The 25307-nt window shown below is 43.2% G+C and overlaps 2 protein-coding genes across 3 annotated transcripts in view; both read right to left on the reverse strand.

Annotated features, from left to right (window-relative positions):
• Positions 1-161: 161 nt before the first annotated feature.
• On the reverse strand, positions 162-5175 carry LOC143109391 (cell cycle control protein 50A-like). Its single transcript, XM_076272102.1, has 7 exons — positions 4690-5175; positions 4028-4147; positions 3313-3420; positions 2628-2718; positions 2395-2541; positions 1907-2113; positions 162-1349 (listed from the first exon to the last, which is right to left on the reverse strand). Exons 1-7 carry the CDS (start codon positions 4933-4935, stop codon positions 1159-1161), a joined length of 1110 nt encoding a protein of 369 aa, XP_076128217.1. The 5' UTR covers positions 4936-5175; the 3' UTR covers positions 162-1158.
• A 295-nt stretch (positions 5176-5470) lies between these two features.
• The window catches only part of LOC143109147 (filamin-A-interacting protein 1-like), a 33308-nt gene continuing 13471 nt past the window's right edge, over positions 5471-25307 (reverse strand). The window contains exons 2-8 of one of the 2 annotated variants that reach the window (XM_076271788.1): positions 21781-22088; positions 20062-20235; positions 19554-19732; positions 10588-13393; positions 10143-10207; positions 9237-9294; positions 5471-6199 (exon numbers count right to left, since the gene is read on the reverse strand). In XM_076271788.1, the coding sequence (XP_076127903.1) occupies positions 6179-6199; positions 9237-9294; positions 10143-10207; positions 10588-13393; positions 19554-19732; positions 20062-20235; positions 21781-22074 (3597 nt within the window). In that variant the 5' untranslated portion in view covers positions 22075-22088 and the 3' untranslated portion in view covers positions 5471-6178. The remainder of the gene's footprint in view (positions 6200-9236; positions 9295-10142; positions 10208-10587; positions 13394-19553; positions 19733-20061; positions 20236-21780; positions 22089-25307) is intronic. The other variant, XM_076271789.1, reaches the window with a different exon arrangement.

Genomic DNA, 25307 nt, shown 5'->3' on the forward strand with positions numbered 1-25307 from the left:
TTGTGTTCAATGTTTTTCTCTCAAAAGATTACACAGCCCCTGTACTGCCACCTACTGTACATGAACACAAACGGTCGTTGAAATGCAACATGTAGGCTACTACCTTCATGGATGCAACAGGTTACATTAGTTTTTCATAAATAAATACACGAATAAAGAAAATGATTCAAGTTTCTTTTTTATTTGTGTAATGACATAAAGGTTAAATTGCACACTGGCGTAAGACACAACTGACAAAGTTTTTTTTTTGTCAGCCTACTGGATAAAGGAAATCTATGACAATTCAGAAGTGCAAAATATGTTGTGAACAGTAAAAAACCTCAAGGTCTTGCCACTTCAGTGAAAAGAATAAAATATGAAATAAACATAAAAGGCCCCCCAATTCTTCACGAGACCCTCAATTACAAATGATCACTCTGCTTTTAAAGTCTCTTGCTACTTTTAAATATTTACATAGTCATTCATCTCTTTTGGGACCTTTAACATAAAACAACTTAATTATCAACTCCATGTATACAGCTAAATCCATTGCTGGCACACAGATTTGCAAAGCCCTGCAAAGAAAGTGGCAGCATGTGACCTAGACAAAAACACAAAATTAATAAAGCCAACCTCTAAAAGATGTTAACCAAAGCCTAGCTGGCCACTACTGTGGACATTATGTAAACTGACAAAGTATCACATGTATTCATTCATATAGCACAAAATAACTTCAACTGTTTACGTCTTTTGTTGCGGACACCAGTAAAAAAAAATATCTGAATAGAACATTCTCATAATGGCAGTATTTAAAATACCCCTTGGAATAACCTGTTTTTTTTTTCCCTTGACATAGAGCATTCCAATCAGTAGTAACATCAGCACAATGTCTGAGGGGAGGTCCTAGCATTTCCCCTCAAGCATAAAACATTAGTCATAGTCACGTCATAATGCAATATCAGAATCAGAATAAAAATAAATACACTTCCAAGTTTAACTATTTCTTAGTCCTCTGACATCCACTCAATTAACATACACAAGCAGACAACCCAAATGCACATATGCACACAGAGCAGACGCAATGGCAAAAGCTTGCAGCCAAAAACAGCCTCTTTATCATGCATGCCCTCGGCCAGACAAGCATGCAGACCACTGCTGCTGTGGCCATGACGACGCCGTCTAGTTGGGGATGTCAGCGCTGCTGCGGTTGCCGTGTTTATGGTGGATGATGAGCAACACCACACCCAGGAAGAAGCAGACCGAGCCCACAGTGATGTACGCGATGCCCAGGAAGGGGTTCTTTCCCCCCATCCAGGAGATGGTGCTGAGGATCATGCGCTTGCGGCCCTCAAAGCTACGCACAGGGTAATCTGTTGCACCGAGTTAAGGGGAATTACAAAACACAAAGAGACTCATAGAACAGCGGATTATGTTACAGGGAGCTGATGAAGATGTGTTGGGAAAAGCGATATTCGTGAGCCAACAACGGGCGTCGCCATGACACTTCAGTATTCAGAAATCCGGTTTTCTATATCTTATCTTAAGTTGTGTTGTATTGTATTGATTTTAATATGATGGTAGACAGTGCATGGAACATCCTTAACCAATAAAAAAGTAATGTTTTTTTTTCTGTCAGTCATATATTATATCCATATTGAGTGCAGAATTGTCAACATTTCAGAAAATAATACAAGTTGAACAATATTATAGTTAGCCTGCTGAGACTGCACTAAGTTATAACGTAAATAGAATGGACGGAAGATGAAAACCAGACGGACTATCCACCTTATTTGGTTTTACAAATAAGGTGGATAGTCTTCCAAAAGTCAAATTCGACAGCCATAGTAGATCAGTTCTCATGCCCAGGCACAGGAAACAGATGAGAAATGTCCCTCTACTTCAATACTTCAATAGTAAAAAAGGATACTGTAGGTGACCTCCAAGGTGTAGTCACCCTGGGGCAGTGTTGGAGTCATGCTGTTTTTCCTCTGGATGATGCGATACAGCTTGCGAAAGGTGGGAAGTGCAGCGGTACGCATCCAAACGATGAAGTCCTCGTTGATGAAGCCATTGTTCTCTGGATCAGTACTCAACTCATAAACTGGTTTATTCCAGTTCACAGGCTTAGAAGTACCTGGAGAAGGATGAAAGTTTTAAATGACTAATACTACTTGACAAAAGGGTATGCTGGTTGCAAAGATAGAATAGACCTGTGAATTGGTAATGTTTGCATCTTTTCCTTGAGTGGTACATCGTTAAAATGGCAAAACGTCTTTACTTCTTGTTGAGATTTTCAGTGAACATTTCACCATCAAAAATCAGGTTGCTCATACATAATAAGTTACTGTGTGACTCATGATTTGTAAACATTACAATGCCGTGTGCTGCTGGAGACCTTGGTTGACGTGGGAATACCTTGGAAACTGGCAGTAAGGTTGGCGTTACTGCCTCCAGGATTCCTGAACTTCACGTGTTTGTCTGTCCACCACGCAATACCTTTGTCAACAAGGGGGATTTCTGTTCTAGTGCCATTCGGGTCGATGTAGTACAACACCAGAGTGTCTGTGAAAAGTCAACAACAAAAAAATCAGTGATCTGCAGTCTGGTCACACTGCTCATATATCTTGTTTTCGACAAATCGGCCTTACCATTGAACATGCTGTTTGCAATCGCACCACATGGGGCAATTGGCTTTTTGTCACTGGATTCACGGTATGGCTCACATTCCTTGCTAGGACTCTGTTGGTATATTTATATATAAAAGCTTGTTTAAGAAACACAAAATACAAGGACTTGACATGCACTATGGAACTCAGAGAACCAAATGTAATTGGAATTTTCATCCTGCACAATTTTTCTCCGGCTTATCCACATCTTCCTAGCCTGACGAGCCAGACCCACATTAAAATGTAGGGTCTGGGCACTCACCGTTCACAGTGCTCAGTCCGAGGGGCGGGATAATCAGTTGTCTTTCAAATTCCCTCTGCACGCAATAGGACAGCAGCAGCGCTATGAGTCCCATGCGTTTTCCACCAGCGGAGCTAGTTGGCTAGTTCAAACGTTTGCCAACTTAATAAAAGCTTAACTCGTGTCACACTGTTCGCCAACAGCAACATCCATCTTATTTGTTTTCAAGTAGCAGGGAATTCAAGCCAAACCGTTGCAACTCTGCCATCAATCATTATGTTAAGCCCACCTAACGACTCTATACACGATTTCATTGGCCTGATTGAGTTTCGATTTCTGGAGCTCACAAGCCAACGGAGAGTTGCTAGACTAGCTAGGGGCGCGTCTAGATTTCTAGGCTAACATCTTCCATAATTCCACACGCACCTTGAGAGAGAAAGAGTCTCCATTGAGCTGGCTATCATCTCTGGACTTCACATAGCGGCGATGGTTTTGGTAGAAGTTTGAAAGGCCATAGTACATGAAGACATTACTCTGAGAAAGTAAGAAAACAATAAATGCAACATATATATTTAATAGTGCAAGATTTGCTATAGTTGTGTGATTATATTGGCAACACTGTAGAAAATTTTATCTAATACGTTGCATTCCTAAAAACAGGCCTACTGCGTAACAACCAGCTGCCATGACCTGTAACATGAAATAACAGTTTTTCAGTCAATTTCTTAACAACATTCTGCCTTTAACTGTGCATGTAATTAATCTCCTGGGTCATTCTGTGTCAAATCAGATAAGGTTGTTGCTGCAAACCTTGTCTATATCAAGAATGGGTCCCAAAACCAAGGCCTGTAAAATATTTCTGTTCAAATCCTAGGTCTTTATATGAAATTACTTCAGTTTTACAGCCTGCAAATCACACTGTCTGGTAAGCAATGTTTGGGCATTAAAATAATAAAAAGTATTATTCATAGGCAGCCCAAAGAATGAAAGTAAGTGTATTTCTGTATGAATGAAATATGCTTCTATAAACTGAGTGTTTCATGTTGTTACAACCATCAATCTACTAAAGGTCAAAAAACAAACTGCGTTGAATGAAATGATAAAAATGTAAATGATTCGGATATGTTTTAAGGCTACTTACCTCGAACGGTTGGTCCAAAGAAAAGGGAAGCGAACATTTACATGGTGTAGTGCTATTCCAGCTGAAGTTCTGAGAACAGTTGAAACAGGGACTGGACATGTCTATCCCCGTATAATCAATCTGTAAAGTGGATGTAACTCGTGATCATTAAGAAATGACCACTCACTCAACTGCAGGTCACAGGCTTCACTGTGTCTCTTTGTTCATTAAAGGTAGGTGAATATCTTGTCTAGTAGCCTAAGATGGCTAGTTATAATTAAAAGTTAAGTTAACGTTAGGTAACGTTATCCTAGGCTATATGCAAGCTCTAGTTCGTAAATAGTAATTGATTAACAGTTAGTGCTAGCCTGCACAGCTCCACAAACCTCATCAGGTGAAATAGTAGACACCTCGCCAAATTATCTTTAAGTTATGGAGATTCATGATATCTGATTATTGAATAACGTTAGCTGTGCAATATTACCCAACAAGTCAGTAACGTTAACGTTACGCCTGATGGATACAATCGTTTGAGGCGTCATATGTCAATGTAATTATCTGGTCATTAGGTAGGTTAATTTCAGATAGGTTGCTTAATTTATTTGCATTATATAATTTAACTGTTAACTGACAATAGTAGTATTATATTAATGTAACCGTTGACATTAAGGTGACAAACTCACCTCGAATTCCTTGATGTTATTTGATGTGACATAGAGACCGATTCCGATAGGAATGAATATAAGGCCGATTACGAAAAATGCAGGAAGAACGGTGCCTGCTGTAAGAATTGGTTGCCAAGCTGGCAAACGTTGCTGTTTGAAAGCTGTATTATCAGGCTTTTTACTGTTCGCTGCCGCTCCACCTGGCCCAGAGGCCCCAGGGTGATGCCCGTCTTCCTCCTTTGCGTTGTAGCTGGACGCCATCATGCCTACAGTCTTCCGATAGAAACGCTAGCAGTTAGCTAACGTCAACTTAGTAGTTATGGCGAAACAGCCAGTCAGCCAGCAAACCTGCTAACTCTCTACGTTTTAAAACAGAGAGATGACATCAAATGTTACATCGACGTTGACAATAAAGAAAACTTAGATGATCGATAATGATGTAACCCCGATTGCTAGCCAGTAGCCACTTGTGTTGTTGTTAGCTGGAAGAACAGTCAGGAAGTAACTAAACGGCGACCTCAGAGCAGAGGCGTGTACATTACGTAATGACATCAGACGTCTACAAACATATTTATATATTTTTTACTGTCTATATGCTTTTTTTCTGTCAGGAATAGCCTAATTGTGATGCATCATCAATACAATTGATTTATCCAACAAAAGAAAAAATAAAACATCGTGATAATGTTCATAATTGCTTTCCGTGTCATATTACCATTCATTACCATAGGGGCTAAGAAACAAGGCCTCAATAGGCTACTGGCTTCTATTCATAACTTATAATAATGAAATAGCCATGTTTTCCCCAAATGTCATAATTTTATTCACAAAAGAATAGGTTTGTGCACTGATTATTTTGTTATCCACTATTTTCCATCACATTCCAGTCTGCTTTCGACACATACTCATTTTCCATCTCATTTCTCATTTCTGTGCTACAAAGTGGCAGTGGACGCTGAAAGCCCATCACGTGGTGCCATCATCTACAATGCTGAACTGAAGACATCAAAAAACATCTGTGTGGACACTCGCTGTTGTCCAGTGCAAAACAAACAGTCAGTAGCTAGTGGCATTTGTTCACTGTCACCCCTCTTACTTGCAATCTCCAAATATAGCCTAAGATAACTTGTCAAGGATGTGGCAAAATACAAGCACATGTTTTTGTTTTCTTTTTTTCTTTACATCTTGACATCTTAACATCGTTTTAAAAATGCTGTGTCTCCTGCATGCCTGGTACTTTATGAACTGAATTGGAAAGCAAGATTACAAAAGTAAAGACAGGAGCCATATCAATATTTAGACTATGAAGACGATTCAGAGGTACATTTGACATACATTTCACCTATCCCAGCTGCATGGATGTGGATAACCCCCCAAACAACATATATTTAATTAAAGACAGTGGCAAATTGCTTTGGGGCCTTTGTAGGATGACTTTTCATGGCTGATGAGTTGACCAGGATCATGTCAATACAAGCAGAACTGATTCAGAAGAACGGTTTGAAAGTCAGGTGGTGCACATCAATTTCTGTGGAGAAAGAGAATTTATTTGGGAAAATGTAAAAAGGTAACTGATTGTCATTTGTCTTGATCGCAAATATAAATAATATAAGTACTTACAGCTACAATTAACAAAAATAAATGCTAAAAAAATCCAGGACATGTACAGTATAACCTATTCAATTATTAAAATGGCCGATGCAAATTGTATAGCTGCCATGTTGCAAGTAACTTTTGTTCAATATGGCAGATTAGAGGTCCTTTAGAACTCTCTGATCTGTTCTTCATCCTTATCATGCAATGCAATGCTGATCTCATCATTCAATATCCAAAAAGAAGGTAAATCAAATAAACTATTGTACTTGAATGTACTGAGTGATAATACCTATTGCTTAATTTGCAGTAGCTTATCAATCAGAGTGAAAGTCTTACACACTCTGTCTAATTGAGATGCACTTGCAATTGAGTACAGATATGCATTGGATGAGTAAAGCCTGTCAGATACACACAGCTAGTCAGATTGTCTTTTTGTGCTTTTCCCAACACATGCTTATTACTATCTAGGCAGTGTGGCCATGCTTTTAGTGCGGTGAGTTCCTGTGTCCAACACTCACCAGTCACGCAGGTGTGGAGATAGTTTGTGTTTGCTGTTGTTCTGGTAAAAGTGTGTGGCAGATATTTTTGACGGACATACTGCACTGTATGTTGGAGAGACAGAATTGCAGTAAACAGGAATAGAGAAATTATTATAATTCTACTCAAGATAAGATTGGTAATGGACACAGCTTCTCTTCTTTCACGTTTTGATTCTCGTTTTTGATTTACCAGTGAGGGGAGATGGAATGACTATGTGTAGCTGTAGACTATGGATGAATGCAAATTTTATTCAGTCTCTCTCTCTCATTTTCAAAATGTAAGTTATCTGGTCACCAGATGCTTTTCCTTAATGATAGGTATGGTGTGATGCCACCATTCTGTCACTGTTTCTTTGCAATTGGTGCTTTGCTATTTTTCCTCAAATGAGAGCAAACAGAGTGCTGATTGATTGAAAGTTTGATAGTTGATCCAAAGTACACAGAAAATACAGAACCACACTCTCCTCCAGATGTTGGAATCGCAATCTTATAGACAATTAGGCACTGTGTGCCATTTTTCAAAGTCAATAACTTTGTCCAGGGTCAATATTCTCTCTTTTCTTTTGTCTTGGGATTACAGCATTTTAGCCTGTCTGTTTATGCGAATTGTATCAAGAGGTTGAACCGTTACTTTGTTCTTTTGCCCCGTGTGAGTAAGTGAAACAGCTGGAAGGTTTGCCCTCTCTGTCATAAATGGAACACAGTGGTTTCAATCTACATCTCAAACAGAAAGCAGATTCTAAGCCAAAGGGACGTGCTCTACAAGAATCAATTGTGGGAACAACTCTGGGTCTTATTTCCTTTTGTTGTATGTGCAGCTTGTGCTCTTCGACTTGTTTTACCGCACCTCCTTAAAACATCCTAACCGATTTTGTTATTTACCTCTCAAAACACTGCAAGGCCCTAGTTCAACATTTACTGAAGCTTATGGTTATCTTTGGTAACTGCTGTATCAGCTGTAAACATTAAGAGACCTTGTGGCTGCATGGTAAGTAGGACATAAAACAGTATGTATGGGAGCTTGCGGACCATTGTTATTTTATTTTGTTGTAAGGCATAATAATTTAAAGCACATTGTAGAATGAACTACATCATTGCCTTATGTTTCAGTTCACCCATTAATTTCTGCTAGTTTCCCCAACTTTCCCACCAAGACTGCAGGGGAGTCAGTCCAAAGCAAATGTTAAAGTAATCTTTTTATGTTCCTTAAAAGCATTATTCGTTTCCCTAATGCTTATTGACTTAATTGAATAAAGACAAGAAAGACATAAGACATTGAATAAAGACAGGGAAATGCAAGTCTGTTCATCAGAGGATTACTTTGAAGTGCATTCTTGGGGTTGAACAATGGTACCAAGTCTTGAATACCAAGACAGCGTTTATTTTCCTTTAATCCATTCTTTTGTTAATTGAGAAATCAGATAGACATGACCTTGCTTTTATCTCGATTGTTTTTGTTAGAGTCTATTGTCATTTCGGGCTGGATTTGTTAAAATCAGATCCATAATATTTCTTAAGACTTTGTTCTTTGCAACATTTCCATGTCCTGGATCTCCAGTCTCAGATGTGGCCCCCACAGACAATTTTTTTTTTATTACATCATGTAGTTGTTGAACATGCTTTTGCAATCGTACAGATTAGATTTGCTTACAGCCATACGAGATATGAAATTCAGCTGTCGTATGGAGGCTTCCACTGTCCTTTTCCTGCATGTGTTAAGTGCAGCATAAGCATGAATTATAATACAAAAACAAACTGGATTGCTATTGGTCACTATCATCTGAATGAACTATCAGTTCATTTAGATTGATGCTCTACATTGAGTCATATTGTTCCCTTTCTGTGAAAACCTCCATAGGTTGGACATAAACAAAATGAGATGAAAATTAATGGTATGCATTTCAATAATGTCCAGTGAATCACATGACAAAGTCCAGCCAATGGCATTAGTAGTGAAGTGATTTTTACCCCTCCCCCCCAAAAAAAAACACATGAAAGCTTTGCGTCAAAGCAAGTCAAAACATGCAGGAACATGTCCCCCCCCCCACAGCTGATCCCGTGCTATACATGAACAGTTTATGAAGCGGTCCTTTGAGAATTAAAAAACAAACAAACAAAAAAAAAACATTCATGTGGTTGAGCATCAGCAAGATTGTGAAGATAGTGAATTTCAGTTTTTCCTCGACCAAATTCAGTGTGTTTCATATTATCACTATGATAAAGGTGAAGGCCAAGGCACATGGAAAATATAGGCCCTATTTAGTTTCCATAGTAGCCATGAGGCACTTCAGGCCTTGCTGCCCCCTGTGGTGACAGAGCTGCAAACGGCAGACTTCCTCAGTTCAATTTTCATTGACTGACTCTCAGCCCGCGACTCCAGACTTGTGACTGTGGAGATGCCCATGACTGTCTTCCCTCCTGTTTTCATACCTTTTGACAAAGGGATTCGTGTGGCTGAGGACCGCGCTGACCGTCCATCCGCCCCGGACTACAAAGAAGAAAGGGACAGACAGAGAACGAGAGAGGGAGAGAGAGAGAGCAACAGTCATTTTCAGATGTACTCTTAAAACATACTTCCAGTAAATTGTGCATGCAAATGCTTATCAAGCTGTGTTTGTTTTTAATCACTTAGGATTTTTTTCATTCAAGATGGCAAGCCTCATTTTGATAAATATTAATATTAAAGATTTTAAACATACATTTCTCACAGTTTCTCTCAAAATTAAGCTACTATTAATTTTCAACATCCACAACATTTTCTCATATATGCAAATTTAACAAATCAAAAAAGTTTAAAAATGATGAGGGTTCACCATCTTGAATATTGCGTTAAAGGGCATTTAAGCTCTAAACACCACCAGCACTCAGAGGTTTATCAGAGATTAGCCTACAGGGGTCAGTGTAGTCAGTAAAAGTGGCTTATGTTGGTATTTTCCAATGGGAATTGCCTGTTATGGCTGGCATTATTTTTGCAATCAAGTATCAGAACATACAGCAATAAGAAAAATAATGCCAGGCACCCTACTTACATGAGAGGAAAGTGTTTTAAATAGGGATATAATGGCATACATTGCAGCATATTTCCTGATTGTGGGGTTAACAACACAAGTCTTCTTTCTGAGGTGAATGAGACTAGAAAGGGGTATTCCAGGCCCTTGCAAGATGTGCATTCTTCACTAAATAAGGTTAAAATTATTGTATTGTATTATGGCATTGGTCAGTTGCCACCAGTTACAACCTAAGCTGAAATAAATTTTCTCCAGGGGAGATACATGTCATTTCATTCCAGTGTTAGTATTGGTCATACATTCGGAAAAGTATTCAATGTCTATATACCTGGAAAGAGAGCTATCTAGGGAGCAGACACCATCTGATATCATTTTGAAACATTTCAGAAGCAACTGGAATATAGAAATAGCAAGTCAATATATTGTCTGTCTCCATTGAAATACATTGTCCTACAAGTTTATACACATTGACCAAAAGGAGGTCTGTTTTATCAGATAATATTTTTTTTTTTCTGCATTCACACCATTTTTTGAAGAAAAGGAAAAAGGCATATATTACAACACATGCACAAGACACCCTGAGGTAAGGCCTAAAACCACTAATGATTAACTAATGGGGGAATCTACAAAACAATTCAGCACAATTTTTGTTCCCTGAATTCCACCACTAGATTATCAACTGCATGTAACAGACAGACAACAAGAGAACACATCTTTTTTTATAAACAGTGCAAACTATTTGAAATAATAAAGGGCAGTTTTGTGTCACTCACCACCGACTGTGTTGGTCTGGCAGGAGAGGAGGTAACAGGGGTGATGGTAATGCTGCTCGTGACTTTGCTAGCTGTGGCCTTCCCAGGTGTGGTGGTGGCAGCGTTTTGACGTGGTGATCTCAGAACGGTGCCCATCGCAGCCTCCTTGCTCTCCGCAGCCATGCTGAGGGGCCGAATGGTCATCATGGGACTACTGCCACTGCTGCTGCTGCCGCTGTCCTGGGGCCTCTTGAACTGCGGCCCTAAGTGAATGTGGATTTTGTTGTCTTCTGTGGTGATGATGTTTGTGTTGGAACTGCACTTTCTGATCGTTGAAGGAGCTGACTGCTTCTCGGGGGTGACCTTGTAAACCGTCCGACCGCCTGTCACATCTCGAGGCTCTTGTGACGCCACCCCTATGGCCTCTGCCAGCGGAGAGGTGCTGACTGTGATGATGGACACAGGAGAGAGGGGCTTGTTTGAATCGGGGCCCTTGGCTCTGGAGATGGTGGTGATGGTGACTGGGGACTTGGCTCGTTCGGGTCCACAAGCTCCCTCTCCAGTCTTCATTTTTGGCGTGACCGTGGTTGGCTTGGGCACGATGGTGATGCGTGGTTTCTGGAGGCCCAGCGTCGGGATGATGGTGGTGCTGGAGAAGAAGTCTTCGGCTCGGGGGCTGGTGATCTCCAGCGTGGCCGTGCTGTTTTGGTGATTGGGCGTGACGCGTATGTGCAGTGGCTGCCCAGGCTTTTGGGACATGGTGATTGGCTCCGGGGTGGTCTCGCCGTTGACCTGGGGCACAGTCCTCTCTGGGGTCGTCTGGGCGACCGTGATGGGCTCCTTCTTCTTCATCCAGGGGATCCAAGATTTCCTCATGTTGAGCTCGGCTGCTGCGGGAGGGTAGCGCTCGAGGACCGCGGGCTTCTTGAGACCCCTCTGCCTCAGGTTACTCATGATGTGGTTCTCCTCCAGCACGGACTTCCTGATGAACACGGCGGGGGTCTCCTCCTCCACCAGCCCGCCGGCAGCCACATCCGTCTGCACCGCGGTGGAGGTCACCGGCACGTCCACAATTCTCTTCCCGTTCATGCTGGGCCGTGTAACGCGGCTGTAGCACTTGGTGACCTCCAGCTCCTTGGTGAGGTTCGACACCTCCTCGGTCATGCTCCTCTTCCTGTCCTCCTCCTCCATCAGCCTCTGCTGGAGGATGGCGTAGTCCACCTGCAGCTGGGAGAGCTGGTCCTCTTTGTTCATGAGCTCGTGGATCTTCTCCTTCAAGGCCTGGACGTCTGCTTGCAGGTCGCGGGTCTTAGCCTCCTCCATCTTGCACCGCATCCTCAGCTCAGTCTCTTGACTGACCGCCTCTCCCTTCTCTATGGCCTTATTGCGGGCGATTTGGCTTCTCATCTCGTCCAGCTGCTGAGAGAGAGCGTTGGCCTTGTCCTGTTCGGTCCTGAACTTCTTCTCGAGCAGTTCATACTCATCCTCAGTCTTCATCAGATCCCCTTCCACCACCTCGAGCTGTTTAAGGCGTTTTTTTAACCGTTCAATCTCCAGAGTCAACTCTTTGACTTTGTTGTCCTCGTCAGAGATTCTCAGTTTGTCTACACCGGCCATGCTTCTGGAAGATTCTCTGCCGGCCTCTTCAAACCCATTCATTCTTTTCTTCATCTGATTCACTTTAGAGGCGAGATCCTTGCACTTTTCCTCTTCTCTCGCAAGCTTAGTCTGCACATCCTCCTTCTCTTTGGTGAGCGTGCTCACTTTAAACTCCATCTCTGACTTTAACTTCAGAAGCTTTTTGCTCTCTTCAATCAGCTTTTCTGTAACCTCCATGACTTTGCTTTGTTCTGTCTTAAACATCTTACTTAAATCGTCACTTTTCTGCTCCTCTTGTTTGATTCTTTCGGACATGTTTTTCCTCTCATCAACAAGTATTACTGTAAATGACTTCAGCTTTGACAGGTCTTCTTTCAAACTCACCTCAGCCTTTTCAAACTTGGACTCTGAGTTCTCAAGCTCTTTCACGCGACTTTTCACCGTCTCCAGCTCACTGGCTAAGTCTTTGGCCAAGTTTTTCTCCCGCTCTAGATTGGTGTGGAGCTGTGCACAGTCTGCTTTGCTCTTGTTAAAAGCCACCTCCAGTCTCTCCAGCTCCACCATCCTCTTTTGGAGCTTCTCCACCTCCAGCCTGAGCTCTTTGCTGTAGCTCTCTTCGTCCTGAAGCTTCTTCTTCAGCTCCTTGCACTGCATCTCCGTCTTGGTGATCTCCTCGTCCTTGCCTTCCATCTCCAGGACCTTCTTGCGGAGGTTCTCCAGTTCGGCCATGAGGCTTGAGTTGCCGCACTCACCGCGGCTGATTCTCTCCCGCAGCTCCTGGAGGTCAGCCTCGGACTTCAGCAGCGCGCCATTGCTCTCCTCCAGCTCCTCGATGCGGCGCGACAGGGTGGCCAGCTTCAGGCGCAGCTGGCGGCTCTCCGACTCGTGGCAGCTCAGCTTGGACGTCATCTCCGCATGCTCCTGGGTGACCTTGGTGGCTCTGTTCTCCAGCTCCGCCTCGAGCTGCAGGACCTTTTGCTGGCCCTCCTTGGACTGACTGCTGACCGTCTCCAGCTGCTGGTCCCGCTCCTGCAGCTTCTTAGTCAGGTCCTGGACCTTGTGGCTCTGCAGGTCAATCTGCTCAATGTGGAGCTGCCTCTCGTCAACGAGCATGAGGGCAAAGGACTTCAGCTTCACCAGCTCCTGGCGGACTTTCTCCAGGCGCTTGCTATGCTCCTTTTCTTTTCGAAGCTGGTAGCTTTTCTCCTGTTCCAGAAGCCTCTTTAGTCTATCATGAGAACAGACATATGGGGACGGCGAGGGAGACAAACAGAGACAGGGGGAAGGCGAGGGCAGTGGAAGAAAAATAATATTTTCAAGTAATGATCATACATCATTGATATTGCAGCATATTCAGAAAAACAAACAGAAAACTTCTGTTTTCCTAGAATTCAGCATTCATTTTCATAGAATTCTGCTACATTTTTAGCAGAAAATTATTTGCATCCATTTTTTCTTAAATCATGTATAAAGCATTGTGTCAAAGCTGATCAGAAGAAAACTGTTTTGTTGTTGTAAGTATCAATCAGCATTGATCCTCTTTTACACATCACAAAACACCTTTCAACCTATCACACATTTGAGATGTCCTCGAGGAACCTTTATGTACAGAAGATTAGATTAACCATTCATTGACAGAGTGAGTGCATCACAACAGTGACTAATGATCAGATTAAGAGCCTTAGTCCATTTGGCCCTGTGGGCAGGCTAACCATGAAGCAGGCAAGCAGAACAAATGGAAAAGGCATGATAGAAAACAAGGAACAAAGGAAGAAGGGGGGTGAGATTAGCAAAGCCTGGAGCCTTGTGTGATTGCCCCTCTCACGCTTGCACAGAAAAACACAGGGCATCATGCATAAGCAAGGGACATGGCACAGTCAACATTACAAAAGTGCCCAGGTAGATGTTTAACCAGCCAGCCTAGTTTCGCTGAGAGGCTGGCAGACTAGTTCAACACCCTGTGAAAATTCACTAAGCTTGAAAATAAAGAAGAAAAAAACATCTTCTCTCACCATTTAAGAGAAACAACACAAGAGCATAAACCTACTTCTGCATAAGAACAAAATGCATTTATAGATTGTAGCTTCAAATATTACATTTGATACGCATTTTCAGATTTTAGATACATTTTTAAGGATTTGATATTGCTTGCTGAAATGTATCTAGCATCTTCATGCCAGAAGTTTCCAAATTAATTCTCAGTCCTCAATATCTCCTGAACTCTAACTTACCCTTAAGGCTGGGAGCAGTGCAGGTAGATCCATGCATGGAATGTTTTGAAGCTGCGAGAGAGGCTAAGAGTTGAAGCAGCGCTCCTGAGGGTTGGATCAGGGACCCCCCCTGTCCCAAGGAAATTAGCCATCACATTCCAAACATGTCATCAACGAGCGATGAATGGTGAAAGTTGCGTAAAGCGGCATCTCACCACTCAACACTAGCCGGTGATGTCATCCCTCCCATACAAGGCACAGGATCGTGCTGTCCGTGTTTGGACACAGAGAAGGGGAGGGGCTATGGCTGAGGGGAAGGGTTTTCATGTGGCTGTTATCCCCTTTCTGACTTTCTGTGAACTCCTGCTTTAGAGTGTGTGTGTGTGTGTGTGTGTGGGGGGGGGGGCAGATTCCCCCACTGACAGAAACCAAAGATGTTGTTTCAGGAAACAGGCAATAGGGTCCATGTCAGCTTGAAAACAAAATGACAACATTTCCCTTTCCCCTTTAATTTTGCACAAACTTTCATCTCGCATGACCCAATTGTTTTTTTTCTTCTTCTATTTGCAACCTATGGTGTTCCCATGGAAACAGGGCAACAATGCAAGAGCAAATGTTCCCTTCCAAAGGGAAACAATAGCCTACCTTACTCTCTAAAAAAGTCCCTCTGCCAGGCACGACAGACTGAGGTAAAGGTTTTGTTGGAAGTAAACCCATCCTTAACAAATAAATAGCAGTCAAATGATGGTAAAGTACACTACATTACTAGACTGGAAGAGCACAAAATAACCAAATCTCTATCTTGGGAAGGAAATAGAAAAATGAGACAGATCTCCTCCTATGTTCATGTCACGCTGGCCATGAGGAGGGCAGCTGAGGGTGGGGATTCATGTGTAGGTGAAAAGCCGGGGGACGTCCAGACGGCTCTCACACGTCTCTGTGAATGGCAGTGGTAATGGCATTAGCACCTGCGGAGAAGACGGCCAGGAGAGACCAGTAAAACTCCAAATGCCACGCAGATGAGGTCAGCACATGTTTGAGTCACCATCTGCGTCACGAGGCGCAAGATGACCTTCAGGCAATCTGGAGCGCTGGCTGACCACCACCTCCCAGCAAACCCTTCGCAGATGGACAAAAGAAATGTAACCCTTGGTCTCTATTTTAGGCTTGGCGCTGACAAACCATCCATGATAAACTGCAGCAAAATATGAAGGTTTATGATAAGAAGGTGAAGGTTTGTCCACTGAACTGGACACAGACTGATGATTACACCATGCACATTGCCACCATGGACTAAAGTTAATAAATGATTTAAGGCAACTGACATAATGTGCCTTTGTAGCACGGAAGAAAACACATGTTTGCAAAAAACACCAGATGAAAAAAGGATCTTTTATTATTAAATTACTCAGTTTACTCTGATTTCAACAGCTCAGTTCACTTCATTCACCTTTCCAAATTGATTTGATTGATTTCCAAGTTGAGTATAGTGATATGGTGTGGATTTTCAAGAAATTGTTTGCAAAGAAGATAGTAACAGCTACTGCTGCTTTTTTGACCATAATATAATGTTTCCAAAATAATTTTGATGCCACATAACCTCATAACATCACAAACAGCACTGCCATTGTCTGAGTGGCCTTCTGTAGTAGATTACCGACCTAGCAACTTTCTAGTTTCAGGTAGGAAACTGTCCCTCCTCCCATCCCCCCTCAAAACGCAAAAGGTACAGGAATTCAGAGATATTTTTCTACAGACTGCTTTCAGTGCATCCCCTCTATATTATATCGGCGTTATGTTCTTACTTTGTTGCAAAAGACACATATTTAGTTTGTTTATTATTGTGCTTCTCAACCAGAGGGGGACCCCGAGAGCCAAACTTGTTAAGGGTGCCTTTAACATATACCGGTAGGTTGAGTTTGACCTAAAGCTGAAGGCTCCGTCATAAAGGAAATGCGAGTAGAAAGAGAGAGCGGGAATGAGGTCCCAGTAGCACGGAGTACAACTGTGCAAGCAAACAGACCCTCTCATTGTCATGGTAGCGGTCCTACTGTTCCGAAGACTGACAGTCTCGCACAGGTGCTCTGGGCCCCTATGACATCACCTGGAGTGAATCCCGAGTATGAGGCCCCTGCCTGGGAGTTTGCCTTCACACCGTCTCGGAAGTCCTAATCAAGGATACCCAGGTGTGACAGATGACAGGGTCAAAATTGAAAATAACCAGGAGACATTGGTTCATCTTCCTTACCAAACCTAGTGCTGCTATTCCTATTATGGGCATTTGAAAATACATACATGAATGATGAGCTCATGGTAAGAATGATGATCACTTGGCAGCTTCTTGGACTTTTTTAAAGAATTAGATGAACAAACCAAGCAAATCCCAAGACCACTTACAGCACTACAACACTCGTAGCAGCGTACATCATTCTGTCAAAGCAGCTTATCAGACTCAACTGTCCATGGAGGCATGAGGCCCCTCTGTCCTTTGAGAGTCAACTTTGCGTGCTACCTTGTCAGCCCTATCCTCAGATCTAAGCCACGCTCTGGCGAAGATGGCATCCTCGCCACCATGCACTGCTGAGGCAGGGCCGATAGCGATCACCTGCTGTGGGGTCTTATCTGGTGGGCGCGGGTGATGCCATCGCCTCTGCCTTGACTTGCCTGCTTGGGAGAGGAGACCCTCACCTCTGCCTTGACTTGCCTGCTTGGGAGAGGAGACCCTCGCCTCTGCCTTGACTTGCCTGCTTGGGAGAGGAGACCCTCGCCTCTGCCTTGACTTGCCTGCTTGGGAGAGGAGACCCTCGCCTCTGCCTTGACTTGCCTGCTTGGGAGAGGAGACCCTGGCCACCCTAGCCATGTCTCCGCCATGAAGCCTTACTGCAGCTTCGAAGTTTGAACCCTGTTTTCTTCACCTGATTCACTTTAGAGGCAAGACCCTTGCACATTTTCTCATTACTTGCAAGCTTTAGTCTGCAAATCCTCTTTTGTGAGCGTATTCACCTTTACTGGATCGACTAATTGTGGCATGAGATGGACTTTTCTGTAGTCAATCATTAACGAGCATGGCACGGTCCATCAGGGAGATGTTTCACTGCTATGAAGCGAGACCCTGTGTCCAGCATGACTGCCCCCCCCCCCCAAGAACACACCAGTCATGTGATGCTGTCCCTTCACTCCATGTTCCCCCACCAGGCTATGTTATGATGGCCCTGTGTGGTATTTTTCATTGCGATCCTCTATTCATCCTACTTCAGAGCACAGCTCCTCCACACCCCCTTCGTGCAGAGCCTTCGTGGGGCCCCTCTCCACACGTCCTCCATGTTCCCCCATGATCTCAGCCGTTGCTTGGGTATCACACACACACAATGTCAGCGTTCTTTGAAGCCCACTTTGCCGCCCACTTTGCCGCCATTTTTCCCATGTGGCCTTTGTGTGTGGCCGCTTTTGTGTGCGATAGCGACTGCAGTACTGCTCCGTGGGTACAGAGAGCCACTGTGGCATGACCCGACTGAGATCTGTTGTGTGGGATTGTTATGATGTCCTTCAAACAGAGCCCCCATCCCAGCAGCCCACCCCTCACTTCTGCCTACACACACACACACACACACACACACACACACACACACACACACACACAGATTTTGTAATGTGGCACACATGTCCATTCAACAAGTCCATTCAACAAGTCCATATACAGTCCTATCCAGATTTATTGCCGTACAAAAATCTTTGAAAATTTCACTTTTCTTTTTTGTATATATTACATTACATTACATTTAGCAGACACTTCTTGACCAAAGTGACTTACATATGTCAGCTATATTACAAGGGATCACATTGTTCCCGGAGCAACTTGGGGTTAAGTGCCTTGCTCAAGGGCACAACGGTGGAAGCCGGGGATTGAACCAACAACTTTCAGGCTACTGCAAGCTAGCCCAGCTCCATAACCACTACACTACCACCGCCATATATATATATATATGTATATCCCCAATTTATATCCAGCTTGGACCCACAATAAAAACAAAAACAATGCTTGAACATTCAATTTGGTTCTACTTCCTCTGCATTACGATAACATATGGAATGTTAAAACGGAAGCCTTATGGGGCCAACTATGATGCTGATAATGGAACTCTCTTGAAAGGGTCTATAGATTGTGTATCTAAGTAGATATATGCAACATAGCGCTGTCCCCAATATATATCCAAAGATTACTATTTCAGGGCTACAGACTTTGGTAGGATCTCAGGGTTACCATGTCTCCAAATCCACCATAAGACATTACCTCCATGCCAACAAACTGTCGGGAAGTTGTGCCAGCAAGAACCAATTCAGGTTTTTTCATCACAAGCAAAAGTACTTTTAGATTGCCAGACACCACTGGAACTTCAACTAGAACAGGGTGTGGTCAGCCAAAGCAAAAACTGAGCTCTTTCTTTCCAAATGCTAACTGTGAATTTGGCATAGAAATAAAGATGGCTACCACACACATTAATTATAGTGTAGGATCTGTGACTCTGTGGGGCTGTTTCTCCACCAAATGCCCTGGCAGTATTGTTTGCATACATGGGACCAGGAATTACCAGGTGATTTTATCTAAGAACTTAGCTATCTCTGCCCAAAAGCTAAAACTTGATTGGATCCACCAACAGGACACAGTCCAAGGCGCACAAAGAATACATTCAAAAATGATTAAATGAGCACAAAATGTTGCTATTGCGATCCCTGACATTAGTCCAATTGAAAACCTCTGGTTGAACATCAAAAATCTGAGGTTTTTCAGTTTTAAAAACACATAACAAGAGATGAAGGGATGAGAAGAGAAGTTGGCATAAGGGGAATGGAGAAAATGAGGAGGTTCTAATGTTTTGCAGAATACATTTCATGGGCTCATATGGAATTCATACTTTTTTCTTAATTTGCTTTGCAATAACAGTATGTGATGTAAAACAGTGGAGTGTTCAGTAGCATTTTTCACTCATATTAAATAAAGGTACCAATAATTCTGAAAAGTGCTGCAGATACATACAAACACACACACACACACACACACACACACACACACACATAACGCTCATACAGTACATGCAGATTCCAACACATACACACACGTTTCCAAACACGTACAGCTCACACACACACACAAGCTCGACGCAAATCTGTAGTACACACCTCTCCCTCTCCTGCTCCAGGAGGTTGGTGAAGTCGTCGCTCTTGTTGATGAAGTCGGTGTGCTTGCGCTTCTCGCTGTCCAGGTCGTTGACCGTTCGTCTGTGGCACTTCTCCGCCAGCAGCAGCTGCTCCAGCATTCGGCGGTACGTCTCCCTCTGCTTGCTCTCTAGCCGGTCCAGCTGAGGGGAGGACGAGATACACTCACTCTCAACTCACATGGCTGCAGGACACAACACCATCATCACCAGGGTCATTGTGAGTCCCCAAGGACAGCACGACACACTAACTAAATATGTGGCTTCTTCACAGTGTATGCTACTATGAATAAAAAAAGGCATAATACAGTTGCACCATAATGAAAAATCAGACGATCGGTGGAGATTTTGAAGGTTTCCATAACTATATGAATGCATATGATTTCTGCAAACTCAAACTTTCAATTTTGTAATGGTATCTTTCAGAGTAAAGAGCCACATGAAAGAAGCCTCTCCCTTTGTTGTTCCCTCACCTCAGCCATGGGCACTTCGTAGACGTCGTCTGCGGGAGTCTTGCTGTTCGTCATCAGGGTGTCCCTCTGGAGCGCCTGTAGAGGTTTCGTGGGTGCGGCCGAGCCGTAGTGGGCCTCCAGCACCTCTGGTCGCGTTCGCTCGGACTTCATCATCTGGATGATGTCCTCCCTCGCCTTAGAGCAGAACACATCCAGCAGAGAGGTTTCATTTGAATGTTAATGGCTTATCCAGTATACACTTCAACATCCAACCACTTTCTCTCAAATGTTAATATATCAACAATCCTTTTGGAGACCGCATTACCATATGGGAAGCCTTAACATAGAAACTGATGTGTCTGAAGCAGAGACTTTCTAATGCATGGGGCTAGTTTGTAACACCAATATGGCCGTTGTCTACACATCCCACCCCTTCCTCGCCAAAATGTCGACATGTGTATACATTGAGCCAATCATGTGGTGTGAACTCGACGCTGGAGCATGGTTGGTGTCGTGAAGCCTTGCGCACGCGCATTTCTGCCGAATAGGATGCCCGATGAGTACCCAAAAAGCGTTGCAATATGGCCGCCGAGTGGAGGGATTTGCCTAAAAGGACTTTGTCTAAAGCCACTGAAATACCAGTCAGATATGAAACTCCCACTGCTCCAATAAGGGGTACTGAGCAGAACAAACATATTTTGCTGCATAACTGGACATAACTACTAGTTCTTATTTATTACAGACTGGATTTATTACTACAGGGTCAGACTGGAGAGTGCTCTGCCAAGGCCAAATGCCATATGTCGGAATGTTAAGGAGGAGTGAAAAATGATGGGTTGCTGCTCCACAATTCCATGAACCCCATGCAATACCCCTTCTCTAAATGTCTTGACTATCAAGGGTCGGGGGTGCTATCGGGGGTTTTCGCGTAACCCTGCTGACAAACAAACAGATTGATGAACTGCACTGAAAACATAATCTCTGGTGGAAGTAATAACCTGAGTCTTTGTAGGGTTAAATCTGTAAAGCAGCTGTTATTCCATAAGAGGGAGCTCTACTCACAATGTCCACAGCATTCCTGAAAAGTGTGACACTGTGAATGATGTTACTATATTCATCATGAATCACATAAGACCTCCTAAATGAGACAGCTGTATTTAGAGATACACAGTACCAATTCCAGAGTGCTTTACTGACAACACTAACATCCTCCTATGAGCACTGGGCCTATGTAATTTGTGAATCATTAACATTCTAAACACTGGTCAAAATCAAGCCCATGACGTATTTAGCCTTTAGACATCTGGTTTAGCCTCATTTCAGGTCCCCCATGAGGTGAGCATGAGTAGGGAGTGGAGCGACTCCCAGGAATAGCTGAGGTATCTACATGTAATCAGATCACACCACCTGGCTGTAACAGACTGTGAGCTCTAAGGGGATGATTTGCCTGTTATAGTGGAACTTTAAGGCTGTAGGGACAACCTACTAGTGCTTTTTAGTTACCAGAAAACAACAACCACCATTAGAAAACATGGTTTGAGAAAACATCGAGTGTGTCCTTTAATATTTGATTAATTAATGTTGATACACACCACGAGTCTGACCTTTAACCTTTGATTAATGAATGTTGATACACACCACGAGTCTGACCTTTAACCTTTGATTAATGAATGTTGATACACACCACGAGTCTGACCTTTAACCTTTGATTAATGAATGTTGATACACACCACCTCTCACCTGCACCTCGCCCTCCATCACTCCCAGTAGTCGGACCAGGTCCTCCTTAGAGAGGTCCGCCAGTGCAACCTTCCTCTTACCACCACTGCTGCCCCTCTCGGGGCCTTTCTGTGTTCGTTTGGCCGTCCCGGGGACAGCTCTGTCCTCTTTGATCTCGTTCATGTTTCTCTTTGTGGGTTCCGGCGCGTTTCCTTTCCCGCCGTCCTCATCTTTCTGGAAGGCTTTGCGAGCCGGCTGTGCGATCTCGAGTTGACCCCTGTCAGGGATCTCCATGGCGCTACTCCGTGACCTCATGTTTTACCTCAATTCTGAAGAGAGTACCAGAAACAAAACAAACAAACAAAACAAACAAACAAACAAAAGTTAAAAAATAAATTAAAAATGAATCAACACTTCCACGGTGCAGGACTGATCTTTACCAATGTGGTAGATAATACAGACATCACTGACAATAGAGAAGAGTTTCTTCACAGCATAGGAGAACATGTTGTTGTTATAGGCCACTGCAATATGAGTCTCTCCACCAAGCTTGCCAAGGTGTGTTCAGTTGCAAGAGTGACTCATCAGCTCAGTGGTCAAGACTGCATTATGCACTGCACTTAGTCATTGGCCAACTCCGAACAACATAAATGTGTAACATGAGAAAACTGAGGATGGCTCGCCATCAACAGTTCAACTCTGGTGGCCAACTAGGGCTTTGTGTAAACACTGGGAGTGTGGATTCGCCCCAATGATTAAGAAATTGTGTTCTCCCCTGTGTGTTTTTAACTGCTGGCAACGTTTACAGCTAAAGGCCAAGGGCAAAGGTCTCACTAAAAGAGGCTAATTATATTCTCTTAGTTCACTCTCATGGCATCCAGTTGTAGGCTATATTCCCATATTTACAAAACTATTGAATAGGCTACTAACCATGGTCTACAACTAGCAAATGCTTCTCACATTACTTTAACAGGGGTCCCTAACACTTTAGTAATCCCGCTCTAAGAATTGTTGAGGTATAGGGATGTGGTCAATCACATAAGGTGATAATTTAAGCTTTAAGACCGAATTCTTCCAGTAAGAGCAATATCAGGCTAACACAGATGTTTCCTAAGTGCCCAGCTCGCCTAGTTGAGGGTAACAAAACAAACCTCTGCCAGTTCTCTCTCCTTCCTCCCAAACAACCCAAATATTTATCCTGCATGCATGTGTCTGTGGCGGGGGAGCTGAGCAAGTCATTAGCTCAGCCATTTCCTTCGAACGCAGCTGTCAGTTAGGTAAAGCTCCGCTCACACACAGATGCTTCCATATGATCTCTTTTGCGAGACACACGCCAGAGTTAATACCGCTGCGAGTCTATAGCAGGCTTGCCGTGATTTGCGAGGGGGATTTCCCCCCAGAGAGAGATGTGGTGCGCAGCCAGCCGAGAGGCCACTCCGACAGAGATGAAGTAGGGCTGCTCACAGTCTCAGCCGTTAGTTTCAGCTATGACTTCAGGAGGTTTAATCAATAGCAGGGATAGCATCTCCGCCGTTCCTCCCTTGTGATAGCATACACACTCAACCTGTCACCCTGACTCATTTACTGTGCAATTCTGGAGCAATTCCCAAACTAACATCGCTTTTTTGGTCATTTTGTGTTTTTCTAGTTCTAATGAACATATTGGTGTGTGCTGTGATTAGATATGTGACACTCTTCCGTTGACATCTGGGGCCAGATGACTCTAGAGATGGAGACCTGAGCAGCAAGTGCATTGGGTAGACTGAGTACAGTTGAGACACTTTTTGCCCACACAAAATCAAACAAAAAATAGATAGTGAAAAGAAGTGATTTTCCACACAATATTCCACATGCCATTTCCTTAGCTTGTAGACTAAAATATTATAAATCAATAATACCACAATTAGCTCAAAAACATAAGGTGCATTTTTTGTCTTGACTGTGTCTCAACTGTAGGCCTACCCTATAGACTATAGCAGGGATTCCCAAACTGTGGTACGCGTACCCCCGGTGGTACGCGAGCTGTTTCTAGGGGGTACGCGAGATGAAAAGGGCTATATGGCGGATAGGTGTAAAATGAACATTTTAAATCTTTTGTAATTAATTCATGAATAAATACATAATTTCGAATCAGGCCATAATGATATGGAAACATGAAATTAAAGGATCTCATTCATCAAAAAAAAGGCAGCTTATTAAACATGACGCCTGGAATAGCTAATAGAATGCGTTATATTTTGAATGCATTGTGGTCCGTGGGGGGAAAGTTTTGCGGATATAACGTTAACAGGTTTTTGAAAACAACAAAAACAGAAAGTAGCCTAAGGAGCAAAGCTAGGAGTTATTTCAGATGGGCAAGAAAGGTAACATTAAGCTAGGCTTTACATTTAACAAACTAAAGGTAAGTTTAGCCTTTCTAGGCTGTAGCCTATATAGCCTAATGTTGTCCAAACAAATACATCCTTGTCAGGTGTTGTTGTAGGCCTATTATAAGATATTGTATGTGGATGTAGTTAGGCTACTATGCAGGCTACTTTTCATAACTTTTTAACTGACCAAATGCACGCACCTAAAACCGGAAACGGACAAATATTGTCAAGGGGTGGGTGGTATAGAATGCGTTACGTTTTTATGTATTTATGTGTCGGATGGTGGGGGTACGCGAGCCGAGTCGGAATGTAGGCGGTGGTACACGGGGGACAAGTTTGGGAACCGCTGGACTATATAGTACAGTTGAGACACCTACCTGATAGGCTACAGTTGAGACACCCATCTTTAATGATGTATAGTTAACTAACCGTTAGTTGGAAAGTTAAATAAATAAAAACATAGCAATTGCAAAGTGTTTGTAGTTCAAATTCATTCATTTAATTTAAATTAGCGTTGGTTAAAAGGAATACATCATGAACAAAATGTGACACAGGAACAGATAGCGAACAGTAGCCTACAAATGGAATGTTCAAGTAGCCCAGCGTTTCTCAAACTGTGGGTCGGGGCGCGAACTGACGTGAAAAACAGGAGTTTTTTTTTATTTATTTTTTTATCTGGGCCCAGGTAGCACCCGATGCGCAATGGACGCACTGTGTTACAGGGAAGCGCTCGTGTCAAGGCAGCTTAGTTAGTCCCGACCTACATGAGATTTTGAACGTTGTTGTGAGAGTGGTGAATTTCATCAAAACCCGGCTCTTAAAAGCGCGTCTATTCTCCGCACTTTGCGAAGAGATGGTAGCTGAACAAAAGGCTGTACTGTTTCACAGCGAGGCAAGGTGGCTTTCCCGAGGTAAAGTGCTGTCGCGCGTGTTTGAGCTCCGAGTCGCCTCTTCTTGGAAGTAGGGCGCATGTTTGAATCTGCAAGCACGTTCACTAATGAACATTTCTTGACGAAGCTGGCCTATCTTAGCGATATATTTGATCAAGGCCGTAGTCATGATGTCAACATTGGGGGGGACCAAATCTGTGGTGGGGTCTGAGGGACCCCCAAACAGAATGCGCCCCCCACCCGTGAAAAGAGAAGGGTGGAGAAGAAGCAACTGGTCCATCCCTGGACC

Source organism: Alosa pseudoharengus, unplaced genomic scaffold (genome assembly GCF_046254945.1).
Source record: "Alosa pseudoharengus isolate Yale_2024_CS ecotype anadromous, Long Island Sound unplaced genomic scaffold, YU_APseudo_1.1 YU_APseudo_1.1_scf_7, whole genome shotgun sequence".
Lineage (NCBI taxonomy): Eukaryota > Metazoa > Chordata > Actinopteri > Clupeiformes > Clupeidae > Alosa > Alosa pseudoharengus.

What these genes read in the sequence shown, in the direction of transcription:
- LOC143109391 (XM_076272102.1), bottom strand. Translation starts at nt 4,935, where the DNA reads ATGATGGCGTCCAGCTACAACGCAAAGGAGGAAGACGGGCATCACCCT. An exon ending in ATAACATCAAGGAATTCGAG is followed by an intron (nt 4,148 to 4,689) that starts GTGAGTTTGTCA and finishes TCCACTTTACAG; the next exon opens with ATTGATTATACGGGGATAGA. An exon ending in CACCTTGGAGGTCACCTACA is followed by an intron (nt 1,350 to 1,906) that starts GTATCCTTTTTT and finishes TCGGTGCAACAG; the next exon opens with ATTACCCTGTGCGTAGCTTT.